This window comes from Artibeus jamaicensis, unplaced genomic scaffold (assembly GCF_021234435.1).
Source record: "Artibeus jamaicensis isolate MK-2021 breed Jamaican fruit bat unplaced genomic scaffold, CSHL_Jam_final contig_603, whole genome shotgun sequence".
NCBI classification, from domain to species: Eukaryota; Metazoa; Chordata; class Mammalia; order Chiroptera; family Phyllostomidae; genus Artibeus; species Artibeus jamaicensis.
This window is the reverse complement of record NW_026521904.1, coordinates 1,258,803-1,284,249: the sequence shown is the minus strand read 5'-3', so window position 1 is coordinate 1,284,249 and position 25,447 is coordinate 1,258,803. Positions and strand designations below refer to the sequence as shown.

Sequence of the window (25,447 nt, the reverse complement as noted above, 5' to 3'; positions counted from 1 at the left end):
AAGACTGTGAAGCTCATGATGTTTACTGTGTCCCAAGTAATTTGACCCAGGAGTGTCATGTCTGCCGCCAGCATCCAGGAAACTGTGGCAGGCTAAATTGTTAACTTGCAAGGAGGGCAGAATCTCAGACCCTTCATCGTTCTTGCCAAAGGGGTGATTAGAATTAACAACAAGGCATTATGTATAATCATTGGACAGTAATCCAACTGTCCAATAGTAAGGGAACCATTTAGTAAATTATAGTATGTTCATATCATGAAATACTAATTCCACTGCCCTTAAATCCCATGTTTTTAAAGATTTAAAGACTTGGGGATTTAAAGATATTGGCTGCACATTGGTTGGTTCATACTCATGAAAATGTTAAGTAAAATATATTATGAAACTAATATAAACAGTATAATCTCAATTCTTTAAAATGTGTTTACATGTTTAGGAACAAAAAGCTGGGATAAAATATCCAAATTGTAAAAAAAAAGTTCTACATAGGTTGTAAAATTACAAGTGGTGTTATTCTTTTCTCTGCTTCTCTATTTTCCACATTATTCTATAATGAAAATAAATTACTTTTATAATGAAGAAAAGCACGTTATTAATGAAGTCAAACTGTGGGCTTCGACATGACACAAGAGGGCAAGTAGATATTGTATAGAACATTGAGGGGACAGCAGTGTGAGGGTGCATTTAAACCCATGCAATCAAAGAAAATCTGTCATTAAAATGCATGTATACAATATTACTGAAAACCAGTAAAACAAAGGCAAAAAACTTAAAAATTCAAGTTATAACAGGGATAGAAGAAGCACGGATATTTTAGAAATGCTAATTTAAAGAACTTTAATCCATTTGAACAAAAAACTAAGCTCGTCAAAGCCTCTCATTGCCTAATAAAAAGGAATTAAGTCAGTTAATCATAGGAAACAATGTTTGCACACTGAAGTACTGGAAAAAAGAAATGATTTTATATCTAACATTTGCTTAAAAATAGTCCAGTGAAAATAAATAAATAAAAATAAACTGGGAGGGATAGTCGAACCAGCCTTGGCAAAAATATTGAAAGCTGTTGAAGTTGTACATTGGATGCAAGGGACTTACTACACTGTCAATTTTTCTGTGTTCTTGAAAACTTCCATAATAAAAAAATACACGAATTTATAGATTTTTAAAACAATGTCTTTCAACATTGGTTACACATTAGTATCACTTAGGAGCCTTAAAAAGTACTGATGACTAGATTTTACCTGATTTAATTACTCTTCAGTATGGCTTAGACATCAGGATTTTTAAAATCTGTCAGGTCATTCTAATGTATAGCTCATGTTAAAGAGCAGTTCTAAGTGAACACTGTTAGGTAGATCCTTTTTATAAAGGACATATAGTAATGGATGTTTTTAACAGCACTTCTTAAAAAATTGTGGGTGTGTTTTCTACTGCATTGGTTCATGGAATATCCCTCAGTAAAGTGACAATAGACTAATGTTTTTCTTATAAAAATACTTCTAAGAACCTGCATAAAATAATGAAGGTACATAGCTTAATGTTTCTTTTACTTGATAAAATGTCAGTGTTTTAAAGAAATGAATAACTAGGTATTATATCCCATTCAATATTAGTTGAGTAGGAAGAAGCCTAATCGTTGTAGATAATTTTTAACATTTTATTAAAGTAATTCCTGTTCATTTGGAAAAACTAAAAGGAGTATTTAGAGACATAGAAGAAAATAATCAGCCATAGCTCCGTTCATGGGAAATGCTGATAATGTTTTATAGCATTTGACTTGAAATTTATTTTAACTTTCTGTTGACAAATTTCAAACATAAATATAGAGATGGTAGTATAAATCTGTGTGTTCCCATCACTTAGTTTTAATAATTATCAGCTCATACTCAATCTTATCCCATTGGGGAGCCCCTCCCATTTTATTCTCCCCTCCCCCACACTGGATTATTTTGAAGTAAATCTTGTATATCATATCATTTCATTTATAAATATTTTAGCATGTATTTGAGCAGATAATTGTTAGGTCACTAATATGTATCCGAGGCATTGGTATTCTACATCGACTGAAAGAAGATCCATATGCTACAGTTCCTAATTCTGTAGTTGCCAAAGATGGTGTCGTGTTATAGAAGTGAAAATCTGGCTTATATCCTTGAGCTACAGAAGGATCTGTTGGCAGGACCAAGACTTTCCTCAGAAAGTAACTCCATCAGTTTAAATGATGAAATAAGTAATAGACTGAAGTTCAAGAAGCCCAGAGTTCTCTATCCATTAACCAGACCTTAATTAGGAAGGTTTTGAGTATTAGAGTTACCTAATGTTTTGCTTTAAATTAAACCAAATTGTCCTTTTGTTCTTACTTTCTTTAGAGCCAAGTAGTTTCCCAAAGGGTTTGGCAGATTTAGTCATGGCATGTTTGGTAAAATTAACATGGAGGCAATATGCTAGGAGAAAGGAGTCAAAGACAGGGAAATTATTTAAGAAGGCACTCATTTTTGTGATCTGAGCTGATAAAAACCCAGTGTTGGAGGGTGGGAGAAGAGGCAAAACTTAGCATCTGTATGTATAGTAAAAATGACTTGCTAGGTGATACTTTGTCATAAGAGCTAAGAGTAAGGGAATAATCAAATATTCCCTAAACCCTTGCCTTAGGAACCTAGCATAATACTATACTCTTGGCAGAAAGAATGAAGTTGAGAAGGAAAAGGAATAATGGGGAAAGTAGGGGTTAATTAGCTCAGTATTGGATACCAAGTTTAAAGTCATAGTATGGCATCCAAGTAGATATTTCCTTTGAGCTACTGAAAAGAGAGGACTAGACTTCAGGTGATATGAAAGCTGGAGATCTGCATTTGAGAATGACTTGTGAAGCCACAGGATAATTGAGTTTTCACAGGGAATATTTGTTTAAGGAGGAGACCATGTGGCTAAAGACAGCCCCTTTTAATAGTTCCAATGGATGGAAATAGCAGTAGGAATGAATTAATCTAGAATACATTAAATTAATCCTTATTGAACATCTGTGACACAGGCATTTTGCATGGGAAAGGGAAGGAAGGCTTGCTGCACAGATGGGAGGCACACTGCAACGCCAAGGGAATGCAGTGCCAGAGACGTGAATGAAGACTTAGGGAGGAAGAACTTAACAAGATGACTCCCAGTGCCCAGGACAGGGAATCCTTTTCCTGCGGAGGTAGAGGCACTGATATGTCTTCTCCAGGCAGTGATGAGGAGGCTGCTGTGTCTAGAGCACAGGGTATGGGCGGAAGAGAATGGCAGGGCACCTGGTTCTGGTGTGCAAGAACTAGAAGACCACTCTTGGGGGCTGAAGAATGTTAGAATTGCTGTTAACATTCTCTTCTGTTTATCAAGCAGAAAATGTCACAATATAGTGCCTGATATTCACTTTTAAGAATTTGTGCTCATTTTTTATATCAAAATTTGATATAATATGGTCAAAGTTGAGCAGTCAAAAATTTTATGTATATTCACATACATACATACAAATGTACTTGCTCAACATATTATCGATATCCAGGAACTGGGATACAAAGATGAGTGAATAAGATAATACCTCACCTTCATGACACTTCTAAATTAATTTGAGACAATCATAAAAATTATATTCTAGTTGGGTTAGGGCAGGGATATGGGAATACTCCAGAAGAGTATCTAATCTAACTTGGGTGTTCGTGAAAGATGTAGGGAGACTTCTTGGTTACAATTGATCCTTAAATGATGTGAGGGTATTGGTTGGTTGATTTCAGGAAGAGAGCCCCAGACAATGGCATACCATGCAAATTGAGTAGCAATCAAAGATATGGAGGTACAAATGCAGCCTGGTGAAAGGAAATCTCAGTCATTTCGTTATTTTTGAAGCTCTAAGTATGAAATAGATCAGAACTTGAAGCTCTAGGTGGAGACCAGTGCAGTTTGACATCTATACAGTAATTTGAGGGACTTGCATTTCATACAGAGGAGTGACCTGGCCAGATGTGCCTTCTGGTTACATGGCTTTTGTAGTTAGGTGTGGGATGAACTTGTCGGCAAGGCAGGCATGAAAATAGGAAGGTTAGTTAGTTGGATTATGTAGTAGAGGAGGCTTCACTATGTAAAAAGGAATAAGAATGAAAATCGAAAGGACAGATTTGAGAAATTATTCAGTAAACTTAATGGATGGAATTCATTAATGGGTTATTTATTGGAAATTTAGGATGAGCGGGTTGAATGGAGGGATGACTTCCAGGTTTCTGGTTTGGTGGATGGTTGTGCCTTTAGCTGCAAAAAATGAATACAGCAAACATATGTGTTTATTGGATTAGATATTGAGTTCTGTGTTGCACCTCTGATTTTAAGGTGCCAGTGGTTACCCGTGAGATTTTCAACAGACGTTTGACTGTCTGAAGGTTGGATGAGAAGTCTACATTTGAAACCCAAATCTGAGAGCCATTAGCGTAGAGTGCCTCTGAAAATGTAGAAGTGGATATTCTCTTTAGCGTCAGCATTATGTTCATAATCAATATGACTATGCTAAGTGTATACTGAACAAACCACCCTAGATTCAATATATGAAATGAACTCAATCTCTTAAAATTTGCTTACTTTTGAACTGACTAGAAGCATGCTTTCAAAACTGAAGTATGAACCTAACCAGAGTCTTTTTAAAACACATATTTTCACCCCAAGTTTTAATCCTAGCACTGAAGTTGCATAGCAAAATATTATTTGAACTGAATCGGTGGATCATTTACTCAGAATTCCTAGAATTGGGTGGCTAGTGTATACAGGACATTATATTCCTTGCAAAAGACTTGAAAGGCAGTCCATATGATGACTTTGGCAATAAGAAGAATTTAATTTTTCTCTCCCAGCTCATGCATGAGTTATCTAGGGAGAACAATTACTCCCAGATGAACCTACAGTTACCAGCAACCCAAAATTTAACCAACTTGGATCGTCACACACGGTGTTTGGAAGGAAGACTGACAAAACATACTTTTAGTAGATTCCAGGAACAGAGAGCTTACTTAACTGCAGCGGCCCTGGAAGATGCTGTTGCCTAAAGATCAGGAGTAATTAAGTCTCATGGTGTTTGTTCGTAGGAGAGTTCTCCAGTGATAATTTTGGTGACATCCTACGTGATGAAAACAAAAATTCCAGAGTATAAAATATAGAATGATGAATAAAGAAATACCAATATTGCAGTATTTTGATGTTTGATTCCTTATTTAATTTGACTTTTATTCCAAAAACAAAATTGGTCAACTATAATGGTGAATAGTCTCCCAGAGCTTGTATAGTGTTTGCCGTGTGTCAAGCACTGGGCTAAGTCCTTTAAATATGCTCCCATGACCCGTTACATGAATACCATTATTAGCTCCACTTATCCCACGATGACACTGAGGCAAACAGAGGATGAGCAGACTTGCCAGGATCACCTGGCTTGTAGTTGGTGAAGTGGTAGTTGGCCTGAGGAGTCAGTCGTCCAGGTCCAGTCTGGTGGTCTGCCTTCCGACTTCATGCTCTAACCACCATCCTTATTTAAATGTCCGTGTATGCATCTGGTAAGCAGTGTATTGTGCATTGTAGAGTTTTACAAACCACAGAGATGACACGAATCTTGTCCATAGAAATATCCAGTGTCTTGTACTGTTTCTCAAATAATTTGCAATGCAACACACCACAGTGATTATTTTGATTTCATTTTTCCCTATTGCTCTGTAAGGCAGTATTAGCACATGTTTTGTATCTATTTAAATATAAATAAAGGTAATTTTTAAAATGAAGATTTTAGATTCTCTCTTTAGGTTAAGTGTATACTAAAGTGATGTAGAAATTAGGTGCAGGGAATACTGATTTTAGGAGATATTTTTAAGGACTTCAGTGTGTAACAGGGTTTTTAAATACTCTGCTCTTTATTGAAGAAATGTAAATGTAAATTATTTTAATCAAATAATTCAAAAGATACTAGGCATGCCTGTGAGTAGAAGTTTTATTATAATACTTAAAAAGTCGTATATAATCACAGAAGAACATTTGATGATAAAATATGAAAATCCATATTTGCAGCAGCTGTTATAACTTAATTGTCTTATTTTGTTACAGTCTTTCCTGTGTATCTAGTCTTACATTATTGTAATAATAGTATATTTATAATTTTGTACTTTAAGATGTTTTAATATTAATATTATTGAAGATCTTTTATAATAAAAATACATGGAGTACTAATTTTTCTTTTGGATAAATCTACATTTTCATATTGTGGGTTTGCTTTGTATTCTGTACCAAGTTCACATGTCATAGTTCAGAAATATTTTGTCTTCTTTTTTGTTGTTGTTGTTCTCTTCACCCTTTGCTCCTCTTTTGGCCTTGGCTTTCCTCAGCTGGACAGAGTCAGGTGCACTGACGCCCCCTGCCTGCACACCCAGTCTCCCACAGCACCTGAGCCATTCTTACCTGGGTCAGTGATAATGTCTTCAGCCTCAGACCCGTGGATTGGTGTGCCTTGGAGTTAACTTCATTCATCCCAGACTTTGTGTATGTGCTGCTGACTGTTCTTCCCAGACTTTGGACGCATTCACTGGACTCTTTAGACTCCTCCACTTGCAGCTTACCCTCCACTCCTCAAGTCTCTCTGTTGCCCGTTGCCATGAGATCAGCCCAAAGGGCCTTACTTTGCTTCTCTTTTCCCTCAACCCTCCTTTTCCTTTCATTGCCAGTTTTAGCTGACTTGGCTTGATTTTCTCTCCCTAGTTCCCCTCTTCCTCGGTTGTTCTCCTTCATTCTATAGGCCTCATCTAGGGTTTTGTTACCCCCTCTTACTTCCCGCCCATTTTATCTCCTGTTACACTTGGTGTGTGTACAGCCTGTCCAAGGATCACCCAGGTGAATTCTGTCACCTACGGAATTCTGAATGAGACTTCTTGGAATCTTTAGTCTTCTTCTGTATTAATTGAATTCAGCCTACATCATACTCAAGTTCAATGTTCGGGCCCAGTTCCTTTGACCAGCCCACTAGCTGTTCTGCCGGCAGACACTACAGGTGGTTCTCTTTCCTTTGGTGTGACCCTGCTCGGGGGTCAGACCTCTGCTTCTCTGTCTTTTCTTTCTTTGCTGGACTCTTTTACAGAGGCCTGAGCCCACCCAGGACAATGTCAGCATGGTTTCTCCCAAAGACATATTACTATGTAAAATCAAGAGAGTTAAACAAATAATTAATGCATCTGGTTACTTTTTTAAAAATGCACAGAGATTTGTTAAATCTCTTCAGATCCTTTTTACAACTGTTATTTATCACTGGATGCAAAAGGAGCAACCGTCTATGGCATGTCCAGGCATCTTTGTACTGTGGAGGCTCTAGATGCAGTGAATGTCATGTTTGTATGTACCACGACTATTGCACAGGAAGCAAGAGAATCCATCAGTACAGACTAAATTAAAGTTGGAGTTGCGTAAATAGAATCTATGGTGAGCTGTCGTTGAGTTGCCTCATTCTACTTATTAATGAATTTTCATAACTTCTTGAATGAATTATCTAAGAATCAACCTGTGATTTTCTTTATGTATTACTTCACATCTCTACAGAGGTGCTGCCGTAATAAAATCTTGTAATGATTGCTGTTTTTACTACTTGGTTGGACTGAAGATTTTATATATATATATATACACACACACACACACACACATATATATATATATATATATATATATATATATATATTTATTTATTTATTACTACATTGCTTGTCTGCTATTCAAGAGAGCTCATTAATTCTTTCCACTTTTTTAACTCCAGGGATATTCGGATCTTTCCCCTTTTTGTCATACATGTAACTGCCATATCGGCAACATGATTAGAATACACAACTCCCTTCCTCTAAGAGATCAAGTAGGGCACTCATTTATTTAATTTCAACCTCCTGACATTATGTATGCCCTTCTTATTCTCTCTGAATTATATATGAAAGTATGTAGCACTGCCAATTACTTAAAAAATGCAACAAGTAGGAAGGTTCCATAACAGGTTGTTGGAGCGAGGCAGCCACAGAGAGTTGACTTAAATAAGTGCCATTTCTGTGCTATATGGTTATGATGTGCAGGTGATTTAATGATGGAGGTCCTAACTGAAACAAGCTTTTGGCCATGGAGAAATCTATGAAAGAAGTAATGAAGGAATGAAGGATCCCAGCTGGTATAAGAACCTGGAAATTGAGAGTCTAGATAAGACTATCCAGTCTAGTCTGGATAGGCTGGTACTTGCTTTCAGTTTGATCTGTTCAGATGAAGTGTTGTCGTTCTTCCACACCATAATCAGGGGTTCCAAACTACTTCACCCTTATGACTAACTTAGAAGATTTCTGCTATTTTCTCTGAGCTACATGGGTTTGTCTTAAGGGTAGCTCACGTATATGTGTGTGGGAAATATTATGAAAGGAAGGGAGAAGAGTTTGACTTAGACGAAGTTCCAGACTATCTATTCCTGCTTTACTCAAGGTTTTACTGTATTTTACATACCAGAGTTTTGCGTTAAGAATTCCTTTGAGAAAAGTGGTTGCCTTAAAAAAAAGTTTGAGGCCTTGGTCAGGTAGCTCAGTTGGTTAGAGCGTCACCCTGGCATATCAAGGTTGTGGGTTTGATGCCAGGTCAGGGCACACATGACAATCAACTGATAAATGCATAAATAAGTGGAACTACACATTGATGTTTCTCTCTCTCTCTCTGTCTCATTCCTTCCTCTCTCTCACTCTAGAATCAGTTTTAAGAAATGTTTGAGAACTACTTTGTCCATCTCCATCACAGGATTTGTAATTGTTTCCAAACAAATGTGACTATGACTCTGCTCTCTGGAACCCGCTATGTCCACTGTTCCTTATTTTATCTCTGGCTACGCCATGGTTGTATAATACCTAAGTAATGACATGCAATATAATTACCTTGTTCTTAAATGTAATTGGTCATATGTATCTGTGTTATTGTGAACCACATTTTGAATGAGCCTCAGCCTCCTGATCAAAAGTAGTTTGTGACAGTGATGCAGTTTCATCTTACAGGCCACATCCTGTCATGTTACACAGGCAAGGAAGGAGGGTGGTCCCCAACCAGCTTTGTTCTTGAAAATATGAGTTCATTTTAATACTATTTTTTCTCAATAAAATGCAGGAATATGTAGTGAGAATTATTTCAGGCATTGGTATTTCTAGTCATGTTGAAATACAGCTGAATGAAATACCTTCTAAGCAGAAATTAACATTTTATGGAAAAGGTAAATTTACCTACTCCTAGAAAGACATCTTGCCTGTTCTCATGTTTGATTAATGTGCAGAGGGACATTGCTTCTTGTTTGTAGTTCATGCATCCCTATTCTGAGGCATTAGGCTCTGCATCGAATCCTTTTTTGTATTGCTACAAATCAACCTCAGTGTTGTCCACCACTCACTCTTTATTTTTTTTAAATGCCAGAAAATAAAAAGCAAAAACCCCACCCTATGTTAATGTAATCGTATGGTTAAGATATTACATTTACAGAAGTCCAGAGATTCTAAGTTACAGTTCCCCAAAGAATTCTAATTCAGTCACGTTGCATAAACTGATATTAAGGCTGAAATGTATCATCATTACAGTAATGCAGAGTTTTCATATATGCATGAGGGCATGGTTATGGTTGCTGAGGGAACCATAATTTTGGATTTTCTGACTTTTTTTGCACGTACAATTTCAACCATAATGTTAAGTTAATGCAGTTTTTTCATTGACTTTGAAGTAATATATTTGTTGCTATATTTATCTTAAAAATAAGTTTTTATCGAATTCATTTTTTCCTGTATATCCGTAAACCTATACTTACAGAGATCTGATATCCCTATAAAGAGAACTACTTAACGAATATTTCTGTATAAAAATAGATTTTAGGCTCATGTATACTCATATTCTCTCTGCCTTACTCTCTCGCACACATACACACACAGCCTCACACACTTGTGTTACATTCTGGCACATTAGGGAAGCAGGTAGCATATCCACTACCTGCTGTTGAAAGTGTTGACGATACTGAATTATTTATTCTATCTTTTGCACTATCCCAAATCATTTTGGGTACTTTGACACATTTTGGTCTCTTCCATATGGATACTTCATGGTGGCAGCGTGGCCAGATGCTCAGGTTTTGTGACAGTCTTCGTTTTTCAGGGACTGTTGGAATATTCTTGGGAGAATCTCGCCTTGTTAGTGATTCCTGTGGAGTGCTGAAATCCTAACATTTCTTTGAAAGTGTTTTTCAAGAAAAGGAGTTAGTACAAAGTTAGTACAATGTCCCATCCAAGTATGTGTAACTTTGGGAACTGAGCGAAAGTGCAGTTTACCATGAAATTCATTTGCAATGACTTGGCATCACTCTGACAATGTGTAATTCTAGGAGTATATGTGCTACAGGGATGGAAACAAAGTTATTTAAAATATTAAATGTTAACTCATAACTTCAGCTCTTTGTTTATATCTCAGTTGCCAAAATGCGAAGATGAAAAGCAGGATGTCAAGTCTAGGTTACCTTTTTACCCCTTATCTACTGCATCTGTATCGATATACCTGTATCTGTTCATGTGTGTGTTTATATACATATATAACTATAAGTGTGTGTGTGTGTAAAATCTTAATGGAAATTGTGGACATTCTGGTCCTGGGTATTTGCTTCTCCTCTGCAAAAATAAATAGAAACTCATAATTTCCCCCCTTTCCAATCCCTACTCCTAACACACAGTGAATTGGAAATTCTCCCGATCTTATCATGTCCATCTCAAGTGTTTTTTCCTTGAAAGCTGTTTTTCTGGGTTTCCCCAGCCAGATTTGAGGTTTCCTGCTTGCTTCCTCGTGGCATTCTGTGTACTTCCTGACACTCTCAAGCCTGTCACAGTGGTGAACCAGGAGAGGAGAGGGAAGAAAGGAAGGGACGGACTCGGAGGGATGCTCCATGCCGTGGCTTATGAGCTTCTCTTGCATGGCTGAGAGGAACTCTGGACGGCTTTATGTGACCTATGGCATGTGACCCTAACATGTAGGCAATGGAAATTCAAAGAACATTGAGACTTAGGTATCTGTAGTGAGTCTCTAGTGCCTATTTATATTCACATTTAAATACTTTTGTCTGTATTTGTTGAAAGGGTGAAACCTGATCAAAGAAAGTTTTTCTTATTCTTAGTGAGTGGGTTTCTCAGTGAGTGGGAAGCAGCAAGAGATAAGGGGACAGTCACCTACAAAGGAGTTCCCATCAGACTGTCAGCTGATTTCTCAAAAGAGACCTTACAGGCAAGAAGGGGCTGGAAAGAAGTATTCCAAATCATGAAATCCAAATAACTACAGCCAAGATTGCTCTATCCAGCAAAACTTTCATTTCGAATGGAAGTGCAGATAAAGTGCTTTTCAGATAAGGTCAAATTCAAGGCGTTCATCATCACTAAGCCCTTATTATATGAAATGTTAAAGGGACTTCTCTAAGAAAAAGAAGATAAAAAATATGAACAGTGAAAGGACAGCAAACTCGTAGTTATTAACAACCACATCTTAAACAAAAGCAAACTAAGGGGACAGCTAGATCAGGAGTGAACCATAGAAATGGAGATCACATGGAGGGTTAGCAGCAAGGGAGTGGGAGAAGGAGAAGGGGGGAGAAGGTACAGAAAGTAAGTAGCATAGACAGTAGGTAGAAAATAGACAGGGGGAGGGCAAGAATAGTATGGGAAATATAGAGTCTAAAGAACTTGTGACACATGAACATAAACTAAAGAGGGGGAATGGTGGGGGAGGGGTATGCAGGGTGGAGGGGAGTGAAGGGGGGGAATGTGACAACTGTAATGGCATAATCAATAAAATATATTTAAAAAAAAGAAGTTTAAGTCTTTGAAAAAGTAGCTTTCAAATGTTCCCATTTTTAGGATATGGGCTAAGAAATATAATGCTAGAATTTTTACATTGTTGTCTTGAGAAATAAACACAATATTAACAAATTAATGTTTATAAAATGTTTCATATTTAAAACAAAATATAAAAGGTCAGGACACAGTCTTGGGGCTCATATCTCTAAATTCTTTCTCTGTTGTAGAGGTACTACCTTAATATTTCACTCTCCTGAGTACTTTTTGAGTGCCTACTGTGTACTTATACTCTGCTAATTTTGTCTTTTGTCATTAATTATGTAGTGATAATTCATATAATTAAAAGTGATGTGTAAAATACCAATATATTGAAGATACTAAATAAATTATTTTGGAGGGGGGCTATTATATTTCTCCAAATGGCATAGTAAGCATCAAATTCAGGGAAGAGTTCAAAGAACTGTCTTGGACTTGCCAAAACAAACATGGGAAAAATTATCAAAACACAGGATTAATCTCCATGAGAAGCATCACAAAATGTCACAAATCAGATGATAGAACAACTCAGTATAATACAGGATTCCGGGGAAACAAATTTAGAACAAATACAAGCACCCAAAAATTTAGATCTTATGACTGATTATAGAAAGACTGAATATTTAGGCATTTTATTTGTGCTTGTTAATTTTAGCAATAGATGTGACTCGGTAAAAATAGCAACTTACCATATTTTGCCTTGTTAGTTTATTCATTATTGGGGCACAAAATACCTTTCCTTCCATGGTTGTCAGGAATAGTTTAGTTGGTATACGAGGAGGCAGGATAACAGTATTATTGTTATGATTATTTTAACTCTTCCTCTTGTCATAATATTCAGGCCTAAATGATAATATCTAAAAGCCACTGTAGCTTGCCTTCATTTGTTTCTTAGGCTTGTGCCTGAACTGAGCTTTCTTTGTCTCTTTGAGCAATAGTTTTCTGGCTTGACTGATCAGTGTGTCCTTAACTGTTTATAATCGAGACAGTATTGGTAGGGTTGGGTTGGAATACCAATAAGATGTACATCCATTACCTTGGATCTCTGGTCTTCCAACTTTATACTGTTTAGAAATAAACTCTAGGGACTTATGAGTGGCATGAACTACAGGGCAAAGAACATTCCAATCTAAAATGATATGCTGCTGTTAAGGAATAGTCTTCTATGGTAGATTAATCATGAGGTGAATTATAAATATTTCATATACTAATTATATTAGTTTATGGAGATAAAACACCATATGAAGTGTTGTCCCCAGCACACTCAGCAAGTTGGATGCCTATTGCATGTTAATTGCCCTCCTCCTTCAGGGCTGACAATCATGAATCTGTGAAGATGACAGAAATTATCATCATGACATTGTATATTCCTGATCTTTGTACCAGGTTGACACCACTTTTCCCCAGGAGTTCCTTTCCTTTGGATGGTATCTTAAGTACTTGGTACTTCAGAATTTTGAAGCAGAGAATAGTGCCTGGCGTGGTTGGGACCATAAGGAAAAAAATAATGGGCTTGAATAAAACTGACATTAAGTAATATGTCCTAGAATTCTGTTGGGTGCTCAGGTAAAAAGGTAAGTGTATTCTTTGGAGGACATGAGATGCTGTCCAAGTTGTGCTTTAATGGTAGAAGTAAATATATTGAACACTTCACTATAAAAAAAGAATCAGTCTGTTTTGTTTGCTCATTGTCATTGAGGGAAGGAATGAATGACTCATTCACTCATTTCGTGTTTTCTTTTTTGAAACCATTTGTTGAGCACCTGGGATAGAATAATGAACAAGGAAGATGCAGGGCTGACTCTAAGGAAACTTTAAATCCAGAGTGGGAACTGCCATGTGAAGGAAACTATAGGATGATAAAGAAAGCGACAGCAGATCTAATATAACTCATCAAGGAACACACCGTAATGGGAGAGAACAAGATAACATGAAATACTGGAGAAATGTGTAGAACAGCCATATAAAGTTCCATAACATATCAGAACCCACATTTTTATCTGACGCATCTGGTGACCACCTTCTTCAGTTAAATTAAATTTCTAATGCAGTGTGTCTCATCAGTCTGTCTGTTATCTGTAGTTACCTAGTGGGCACTTCGCCTACCTTTAGCATTTGTAAAAATTGTCTATTTCCCCTCTACACCAAACCAATGTGTTTTCTGCTCTTGTATCAAGAATCGTTACGACTAACTCTGTGATTACAAACACTAGAAACTTTTGAGTCATGCTTTTCCTCTCCCTTCCAGAAACCAAGTCAGACATGTCTGTTTCCATGTCTGTCTCCATCATGGCTTTAATGGCAGCCCCACTTCTCTATCTCTCTGCCCCGGTTACCTGCAGCCTCGTTATTGGGAAGCTGACTCCTTTCTGTTATTTAGGACGCTGTCTGGATTGCATCTCTTCAGGAGATCCTTCCTTGGTGGCCATTACCTTCCCACAATTTGTCTGGTAGTATAATTACTCAATAAATATGTGATGCATGAAGGGTGAAATAACACTATTCAGTTTAGTACAGTTCCCTATGTGATTTCTCAGACTATAATGAGAAGTACAGTTAATAGGAGACATTGAATCACATTCTAATCTGAGATAATTCAACATCAGTATGGAATAACTGAAAAAGTAGAGGCTTTGGGGCCAGATCAATTTGGATTTGAAACTTGTATCTGCCTCATAGTAACTGCTATTGTCTTAGCATTTAACCAAACCTCTCATTCTTTAATTATTCAGTAAGATGGGGATAATAAGACATATCTCTTGGGATGATAATTAGATGAAATGATGATATATGTAAAATAAAAAAATGCACAATATATATTTCCCTCTGTTCCTTTAAAGTGTTATCATATTATGGTGACTTAAGGATTTCATGATCACAACACAATGATAGAGACCCATGGTTTTAAATGAACTGGTTTTATCTTTATTTGGATATGTATAGAGTAACCTCCCTTATGTTGAAAGTGGTAGTGATGATGATATTTTATTTGATTGCTTCTATTTCAAATCACTACTATTTTTCTTTGCCAGTGAGCATTCACAACTCAGTTAATTAAGGATAAGAAGAAATAAAGCATTGTTAGTATAATAATAAATGTACAGTGGACCCCTATATTGTTAACAGATAAGGTACAAACTTTACTAACTCCTTACTGTGCATTTAGGTAACTCTAGGTTTGAAGGAAGACCACCTTTCCAGTTTTATCTGATTAGTTATTTTTTCAACCCCTAAACTTTAGCCAATTGTCACTACTCCCTGACTTATTAAAATAGTTACTGATGCTTCCAAAATGCCAGGTCCCAGGATTCTCCTGTTTTCTCAATAAACTTGCAGCTTCCTGGTTTTCCTCAGCTCTTACTTTTCTCTTCTTCCTGTGAACTGACAGCACTTAGTGTCTCTCCCTTCATTCTCAGTGAGTCTTGCACTGCTTCGTGCCACGTCTTTTATGGGATAGAGCTGGTTCTTATCTTTTTATTGTTATTTAATCTTTTCTTTATTTTTGGCTTATTTTACCAATGATACTGTCAGCTCATTTGCAGAAGGGATGATTATCTTGTAGTTCCTATATTGTCAAGAGATTTGACAGTATTTTTATTTGTTGACTTATTCATAGGATGTCTAAAACCGATGTGTATATAAATGTTCTGAGTGGTGCATACTACCTTGAGTCTTGTAAGAATATTCTTAATAATGAGTTCTAGTTTCAAAATACATGAAAAATGTTTGTGTACACAGTAAACATTTCAATTTGTTTGTAGATTTTTTTTCAATACCTAGGCTCATCTTCCTTCCTGTTTCATCCTTTGTTGTTACAAACATAATTATTGAGTGTCTTTTATGGATTAGGCATTATGCCAGAAACTGGGAATTAAAAGACTTGAGAGGTTGCCGGAGTAATTTGAGATGTCTAAATTTGAGTAAAACCTTTAGTAAAAAAGCTCCAGAAGATATTATGTAATTTATCTCCTTAAGCATCCATAAAGCAGGTCAGAGTGCTGATGACTGCAGAGTGGACAGATGTTAAGAAGCCAATTGGGGATAATTGCTCAGTGCCGGGTCCTACCTGCAGACATTGATTCCACGTCTTCTGTGCGAGGGTTCTTCACACACTGCTTTCCTGGCCATCATTATAAGCGCTGGAAAGGAACATTACCTGGTGGAAAAAGGCAAAACTGTCCACTTAATTGGTGCTACACCATGGGACAGCTTTTGGGAAACTGGATATACTGTTTTTTTTAACAGCCTGCAAATTACCCATCATAAGAACCTAGGAAAGTAAATGACTACATTTCCTTTTCTCTTAGATAAGACTTTCATCTCATATTTTTAATTGTTTGAGCAAATGAAAACATTTTGTTATGCATTGTTCTTGAAGGTTTTTGAAAAGCCACAGCATTTAAATATGCAGTAAAAAATTCTAATTACAATGAAGTAGCTGCCAACTAAAGCGTGTTTCGTTAAAATGAAATTTGTATATCAGTGATTAATGAATATTAGAACTCAGTTATCTTTCTACACAGATTTTTACAAATTAAAATATATATACATATATATATTTAAGCCAAAGGCTTTCGAAATGTTTAGGAGTAATTTTCATTTAGGCCGGTACGTATTATTGAACTGCGGTTAGAGTGGAGCATGATCAGCAGGCTTTGGAACAGACACAGTGAATGAAGGAGAGGCCGGCACTCCGCTTGCTCCTGTCTCCCGTCTAGCTCATCAGCAAACCCAGGCAGGCCACTCTTGTCCCCTCCAGGGCTGCCTTCGCAGGCCATGCCACTGTCCTTTCTTTCCTCTTCTCCTCACTGTTCTTCCTTCGTCTGAATGTTTTCTCACAGTCTGTGTTCTATTGATAGTGTGAGTAAAATTTTCTGATATTAAAAAGTAATTAAAAATCTCATGACACATGTAAACAGATATACTAGAAATACAAGAGATTGCACAATGAAAAATTTAAAGCTTTATATATATAAAATATAAAAATCATGTCCTACTTGGTGATATAATGCACATCATATTATTAAATCTATTTAAAAAACATGTTTTAGGAATAATTTTTAAAATAGTAAAACAACATGGCTAAGTGATGTGTTAACAGCAAAAAAAACTTTCATAGTGTGTATATATTAGAAAGTAAAACCAATAGGAGTAAATATACTAAACATACATACATACTTTTGTATTTTCCCTACTTAATATCTTCAGTCTCTATCCGTGGTTGTTACCATGAAATCTAAAATTATTTTCTTGTCTTATAAAGGTCCGCTGATTTCCTCAGCCTCTTCTCTGGCCACTTTTCTCATTGAACAAATTGCTTCCTCCTCTCTGGTCTTTAGTTAGTCCTTCAGCCCATCGATTTTCTTCTTGCCTTAGCTACTTTGTTTCCTATTTGATGTTCATCATTTAGCCTACTACCTTGCAAATAACAATGCTCAACATATATTGGCTAAATTATCACTGGAATGCAAATAGTGGCTATCTCTTTCAGGGTTGTTTGTGGGTGACATTCCTTTAATTTACATTTTTGCACTTAAAACCTTTCTGAAATGAACATGTGGTTTATAATTATCAGAGGAAAAAAAGAAAACATTATCATTCTAGAATTGGAGAGCTCAATGGGTGAAATACTGTACAGCTAGTCAGGAGGAGCTTAGAAATTAGATGATTAGAATCAGGTCAAGGATCTGTACAAGAAAATCAGTGAAGTGATTTTCAGAAGACACGCACTCAGGCACCATCGGTAGACTACTGGGCTAAGCTGGTCCATCCAAAGCTGTGCTTTCCTACTCAGTAGCCATTACTGTGTGGCTATTTAATTCACCCTTAAATTAATCAAATTAATTAAATTTAAAATTTAGTTCCTCAGTTGAACTAGTTACACTTCAAGTGCTTGATAGCAATAAGTAGCAAGTCGCTACTGTATGAGACAGTACAGATATAGAACATTGCCATCATCGTAATTAATACTCTACCACAGAAAGTCTGGGATCTAAAATCCTGGAGAGTGACTATCAAGACAAAGGAACTTCAGATAGGCATCACAAGAACAAAGACTTTGGTAATGAGGCTGAGCAACAGCTGGAAGAATAGAATTTAATCTTTTGTCCAAGGCCTAGTGAAGCCCTATAAGGGATTGTTTAAAATGAGTAACAGTCCAAACTGGTATCTGTGTTAAATTGTGTTTTGTATCCTGATTCGTGATAAATGGTTGGGAGTGAGTTGGTAGGGGAGCTATTGAAAGATTCCACAGGACAGGAGTGAGAGAGAGAACCTAGTCCACGAAAGGAGTATTACTAGACTGTGTGTAGTGCTGGTCACCATTCTGAATGCCTGTCCTCTGTGTCTCATTTCACTGCCTTTCCCTGCCCTTTAAGATACAAAAGTATGCCCCTTGATAATAAATAGCTGGCTTCACTGCTACAGTGCTGAAGAGTATTTCAGTATCGCTTTTCACATATTACGGGAACAGGGTGAAAGGCAAGCAACTAGCTTATTCAAACTGAGCAAGAAAAGAATAAAATCTCTAATGTTGAATAAAATCTCTAATGTTGAATGTAGAATAATTTTGTATTTCTTAAGCAAATATGACTCTGAATGTAGACCGGAGTGCATGGAAAATGATGGAAACCTGTGTATGGATTGCATTATATGAATACAATCCCAAGTGCATAGAAAGGTGTTAAGGAGCTTGTGGTGAAGCTCCGTTTTGATGAGACGATTATAATAGCAGCTTACTTATACTTTTGGTGAGATGGTAAGTTAATGATGTAGTCATTAATTTGAATTTAGCAGACATTTTAAATATAGGTTTCTCTTACAGAGACAAAAGTTGCAATTTAAAGCTCTTTGGTGGTCTAAAAACAGCTTAATTCTGTAGTAGCATGGTAATAAGTACTAATCCAGCTTATACCGTGATTGTAGTATGTCATGTTTGTGAAAGATTGCCCAACTGCTTTCTCTGGGTTTTATGTTAATTTAAAAATATTAAACATAAAACCTTATAACATCTTCATGCTGAGATAAACTGTTCAATTTAACTTGTGCTCAAGCAGCAGCTGTCAGGAATTATCTTGTTCCTAGTGGTTTTCGCTATCACCTTGTGCCCTTTCCTGCCAGACGCACAGTGTGCAATGATAAAGCTCACCTTGTTAGGATTTATTGCTTAAATAACATCTGCGGTAAGGCCAACCTCGGGAGTCTGGGGATTAGCTGCTGATTGAGTGATGTCACTCATTGTATTATCATAAACTTTTTTTTTTGACTGATGAGAGGAAACAAAGTAAAAAATGCCTATAAATCATACCTGCGTTTCTTTTGCAGGCATGTTCATTACTTGTGTTGGGGAGTCATTGAGCTAAATATTTGAGGAGTTGTTTGTTGTACAATTTAACCACCATTTTACAAGTGAAAAAGCAAAGAGAACTAGTGCTACAGATAATTTCCACAATTGAGGAGTATGAAAACTATTTCAAGATTAGTAAGACAAGTATAATGAATTTTCTATATGACTCAACAAACTACAGGAGATGTTGGTGTGGGCAGTTCCAAATAGTTAATACTATGAAATCATTGCTATTTCACTTCCGAATATAGTGCATTGTTTCATTTGGAACTTTTATGCGGAAGGCCCAACTTTAATTTGGATTCTCTATTACAGATCAGCTGGTAGGTAGGGCAAGGAGAGGAGATGTATGGTAGAAGCAGAGTGAAGAGGTTTCCTTGGTTAAACATTTTCTATAGATGGTTCACCCTCAGGATCATGTTCATGTAGGAAGCTAACAATTAGATTATGGCTAGAAGCACATATATGATGGGTTTATTGTTAATGGCATGGAGCGTAGTTTTCTCTTCTACTTATGGCCATTTTGTGCATATTCCCTCCAAATTGTAGTTTTATAAGGTATAACTTAACAAAACTTTGTAAGATTACATCAATATATATATTGAATTACAATATACCAATTGTTTAATTGTTAACATTTGCACATTTTTATTCCTTTATGTAAATTTATACATATGAGTATTATTAGTAGCCTTTGACTGAGTAATTTAAGAATTAGTTGCAGACATCATGAAACTTCACACATAAATAATTCAACATGTATCTTCTAAGAATAAGGATAGTCTCCTATAGAAACCAATAAAATTATTACACTTAAGAAATTGAAGATTGGTGAAAATTTACTACCTTATATTCAACCCATATTTAGAGTTTCCATGTTGTTTGTGTAATGTCCTTTATAGCTGTTTCTGCCCCTCCAACCCGTTATTTAGAGTGGAACTTTGTTTTGGGGGGGTCTCTTCATTTTCCCTTAACATAGACTTTTTTTCTTTTATGACATTAACCTTCTTGGGCAGTCAGCCCAGTTATTTTTCTCATTGTTTTCTCATGACCAAATTCAGATCAGGCATTTTTGGCAGGAATAATAATACCTTGGTGATTTATATCTTTTTCAGTGTGTTACATTGGGGGGATACATTATATCACTTCCTCTTGTTATTGGTCATATTTATTTTTGATCACTTGGGTAAGTTGATGTCTATCAAATTTCTCCATGGTAAAGTTACCGTTTTTTTTTTTTTTTAAATTAACAAGTAGCAAAAGACCTTTATTTAATGAACTTTTCTCCCTTGTGTGTGAAAAACACTGGGCTTGCTTAAATCTTAATGGGTAAGGATGAGTCGTTGCTGGCGGTAGTGTGCCACGTGTTGGCTGTGGGGAGTGGAGACAGAGGGAGGGGTGGGAGAATTCCCCGGGAAGTGGAACCACACGTGGCCATCTTGTTTCTTTTAAGGAAGCTATTGATTGAGATTAGCATTTTGTTATTCTCTTTACTAAAGATAAGATTTGTCAATAGCCAAATGTTTTCATATTTCAGAATTTTCAGTCTAAGTTTTTGAAAGACTTGGTGGTACTGAGAATATTCTTGGTTAAAATAGGGCATTTTCTGACCATAGTTTTTCTGTCTGCTTTAGTTGGACACACAAACCCAATTGAAACAATAATGCATCTCCTTAGTAAGATTTTTTTTAACTTTATAGCAACAAACCATGACATAAATATAGCCATGTGGGTTTCAAAGAAGAGATCACTGCTTTTCGATCACTGCTTCACTCTGCTTCATTTTTAGCCCATGAAGAAGACACTTGGGTTCCTATTTATGATTATATGCATTTATTATGTAATCATTCTTCTCATGTGAAAGGCTAGTGCTGCAGATCATATAAACACCTGAAGTTAGCCATTCGGCTTGTCAGCGAGGGAGAATTTATAGTAGTTGTAATCATGGTAATAACAAAGGTGATATTTTGTATTTATTAAGTACAGAAAAAAGTGCATTTGCAATGTAAGTCGTCCATGACCAATTCATGTCCATGGTGTAATGGAAAGCACATCCGGCTTAGAAGGCCAGGGGTCCCTGCTTTGCCACTTTCTACCAGTGTGATGCTGGAAAACTCAAAACTTTCTTGAACCTCAGTTTTTAAATGGGACCAGAGCTGTAAGGGTCAAATGATGCTGCATTATGTTATAAAGGCATTCCATCAAAATTGTGCCATCTAAATAAATGTACCTGTGATTTTTACCTCTTTTGTGCCCATATGTGTTAGGGACCTCGTCAGTGAAACGTTTTTGGGTTGTCTCAGACTGTTATTACTACTTTCTGTTTGTTTGTTTAATACTTTGCATGTGTCAGTGTCATAGGCAGCATTCATCTTAGTCGGTGGTCTTGCTTGTCTTTTCTGGTTTTCCTGGCTAGACCCTGGCACATAGTAGGCATTTAGTAAGTGATTGTGGAATGAATGAGGTAGTAGGTACTTTCATTTGTAAACGTAGATAGGTAAGCTTTCAGTTTCCTTCCCCTTCCCAAAGAAAAGCAGTCAGTCTTCATTTTTTAAACATTTATATTTTATATAAGGGGCTTTACAGATTGTATATCTGGTGCCATTAGCAGTCCAGTAGCGGAGGAAAAGAAAACGTTAGGAAAAAGACAGAAATATTGCAGAATATTTAAAAACAGAGAGAGTGGGACATGGTGAGAAAACATGCCAAGAGAAAAAGACCACACTAGATGTCTAGTGCATAAATCAAAACGGTTTATGTCATAACATCAGCATGTGCCATTCCTGCTTGTATATTGAATTTCAGTAGTTGGTTGCATAAAGAAGTAAAGTGTAATGAAACTGGCAAGCAAAGTATTCCCTAGTCAGCCTTATCTTTGTTCCATTTGTCCTTCAGATAGAGCTTTTCTTGCCTTTTTCAATAAAATCCATCCAGCATTTTTTTTTTTTTGCATCTCAGTAACTGAGCCGAGAAGACCAATAAGATTCAGAGCTTTTATAGTTCTTAGCAGCTGCTTTTTCAGAGATCAAAACTTAGAATGCTGCTACATGGTATTAATTCTGAACTATTGATGTGCCCCTATAGGGGACATGTTTTTCTGGGGGGAGCATCAGGGGAGAGGAAAGGAGGGCAAAGGACAGCCCCCTTCAAGCCTACTTGGGACAGTAAACCCTAATTTCCTTATTTCCCAGGATCCTCTTTGCAAGCTCGGTGCTTAACCTGACTGAACTGATTGCCCTTCGGCCTGACCTTGGGAAATTGAAAAAGATTTTATACTTCCACGAGAACCAATTGGTATATCCTGTCAAGAAATGTCAGGAGAGGGATTTCCAATATGGATACAACCAAATTCTCTCATGGTAGGTATCAGTGTATCATTTTATTAAGTCCTTCACTACCTTTTTCTTTATAGGTGGTTAGCTTTTAAATCTGGAGACCTATTGTACACTTATTTTAAAACACCTTAAAGTAGGTACAAGTGTTTAAACATACCTTCCATGGTAGTAATTACTTTGCCTCTGAGTATACGTATCAGATCACAGCTAATCCTTTTATAGAATACATATATGTAACAATCTCATTATATGTTAAACCAGTTAACTATTTTCTACAACATTCAGAAGAGAATCAAGGGGTCACAGGGACCTCCTTCACTCCTCGATTCTCTCCTCAGTTGTTTAAGGCACAGTTTTAGAAAAGGGCAGTGAGTCTGCTCTGATTTGCCAGCCACTTTCAATGCATCCAGCTAAAATCAAAAGAGAAATTTTCAGAGGGATAAACACAAAATAAGGCATAATGGAGCAAGGGTTTTTTGTTCTTTTTATTGTTTGTGAGAGAAAACTATAGAAAATGAATCTTTAGGTAGTTATTGGTTTTTTTTCCCCTCATTGAGTCTTCTGAAATTGCACAGCCTTAAAATACCATGACATTTCAAAGGTGATGGTCCTTCTCTATTGTTACTTCAACAAAGTCCATCTCCTGAAGCTTACTTAATGAAAGAAGTTAATAACAACCCCGAAAGGGCCTTGCTGTTGGATCCTATTCACATCCCTGCAATAATCAAATGCACTAAGTTTGGCTGAGACTGGGAACTTTTTACTCACTTTTTTTTTTTCGGTGTTGAAACCTGGGACTATTCCTCACCTTTTTTAATGGTTATTAGCAGTTGGGATTGATGATGTGTTTAAAAAGATTCCCAACTCTTGCAAGTATATTCCAAGTTTTGTTGACACAGAGAAGCAGCGAAATGGTAATACTTCTGTGTTTTGAGCATTTTGTAAATGTTTTCCTGCAATCATTTTTACAAGCTGCTTCAATTGTGAAGTAGCAGTGCTATCAAAATAGAGTGGAACTGCTCCACATCAAACGTCTCATAAAAAAGCAACCATTTTAAAATTTCATAATAAAATTAAAATACTTTATTTTATATTGAAACAGAGAAGGGAAATATGTTTTAAAAACAAAAATAAAATCATTTTGTGCTTTATCAATATGGAAAACATTTGTAATATTCTTTTGATTTCTTGAATTAGCATCATTCTTTTCCTCAGATAGTGTGTGTTTATTACCCTTGAGAAATAACTGGGGGAAAAAATTAAGCCTATTTTTCCCTTTATGGGTGGCTTTAAAGTTAATGGAAGTTACACTCACTCATATCAGGGAGGAAATGCGTGAGAAAGAGTATTTCTGTAAACTGTCTTGGATCTTTAATTTAGCGTAGACTGGGTTTTTAAGAATGTAAGTAGTTGGGTTGCATGCAGATATTTGAAAAACATTTCGCTTACTCCCCCTCAGCTCTCTCTTTCATAAAAGATTGTTTTTGCTCGTTGGGAATGAGACGATAAAAACTCATACTTGATTTCTCAGCCCTGCTCTTCCCAAGAGAGTAAACCAATAGACAAGTTTGCAGAGAAAGACGTGGACGTGATCTTTGGTTGGCTTCTTGATGAGGAAAAAAAGTGGTTCACAGTTGTCCAGGGGAAAAATACGAGTGTCAGAAAGCAGTCCTGTTCCGATTCACTTTGAAAAGTATGACTCCTGCTTCCTCAAATGTTTCTTTAGATTTCTTGCTGACTTCTGCTTTTGTTGGCGCTGGCAGATTTCTCTCTTGGCCGTGTGGCAGTTAAAGACTTTAGAGATGACTGACATAAGCACTCACCTTAAATAGAGGTTTCACTAACCCCTTGACTTATGAACACATATCGTAACTATATCTTATGACCTGTGGGTCGCTATTACAATACATGACACATGGTGAAAACAGACTAGCTGTAAAACATCCTTCAACTCTTGGTGTATTCTTATATTGGCTTCCTTATTGCTTGGTATGTCAGCACTTCTGTGCCATTCTTTTGTATTATCCATGTTGTAATCACCCCTACCCCCAAATTGGCACTAGGTCACAACTAAAAAAAAATATATTGAAAAGCAGTTTTGTGGGGGAGGCACAGGGGTGGCAGGTCGACATTCTTTTTGTTGGTTTTTCATTCCGCTGTGTATTAATAAGGGGAACTTAAGCTGTCTCAGTAAATGTGAATTAAGCTAGACTGAGGATTTGTTAAATGGTATATATTCCTGTTCTGCAAGCTCTGCTTAATTCATTTCGTGTTTTGCGGTGTATGGACTTACAGGTCTTCTTTTATTTTTCTTGACCTACCATTTCTAAGGCAGAATAAAATTTTATTGGATCTTGGATTCTTTCTTATCAAAGCATTTATATTCATTTTATTGAGATCCAGTGACAATGAAACTGAATCATTGCTTAAAGCAGGGATTTTCAGCCTTCCTCATCTCATGGCACATATACAGCAATTGCTAGAATTCTCTGGCACACCAACAAATACATCATATTTTTTTGCCGATCTGACAAAAAATAGGTATAGTTTTGATTCATTGACACTGGACAGCTATTGTTGTATTGGCTATTGTCATTTTTCCACTTGACAATCTAAGGGAAAGGAGGTCAGTGCCCCTGACTAAAGAGTCAGCGCTGCATGTTTGAAACATTCTGCACTATTTCTAGTTCTTGGCTAATTACAGATATTTCTGAGAATCTGATCATGAGGTACTTTTGAGATTGCAAAAGTTCTTTCCTATCCTCATTCTGTTATAATATTCTGAACTTTAGGTAAGAGTATAGCAAATACAAGCAAAGTATAGAAAATAGAACTCTGTTTCTTTAAAAATAAAAATTCTTGTGCCA

General features: G+C 36.5%; 1 protein-coding gene across 6 annotated transcripts in view; it reads left to right on the top strand.

The window, feature by feature from the left end:
- Window positions 1–25,447, top strand: part of GTDC1 (glycosyltransferase like domain containing 1) — a 379,255-nt gene that overhangs the window by 165,411 nt on the left and 188,397 nt on the right. For 5 of the 6 annotated variants that reach the window (XM_037155165.2, XM_053670687.1, XM_053670685.1 and 2 more), the window contains one exon: window positions 22,437–22,604. The exons of the other annotated variant lie outside the window; for it this stretch is intronic. In XM_037155165.2, the coding sequence (XP_037011060.2) occupies window positions 22,437–22,604 (168 nt within the window). The remainder of the gene's footprint in view (window positions 1–22,436; window positions 22,605–25,447) is intronic. 6 annotated transcript variants of the gene reach the window in all.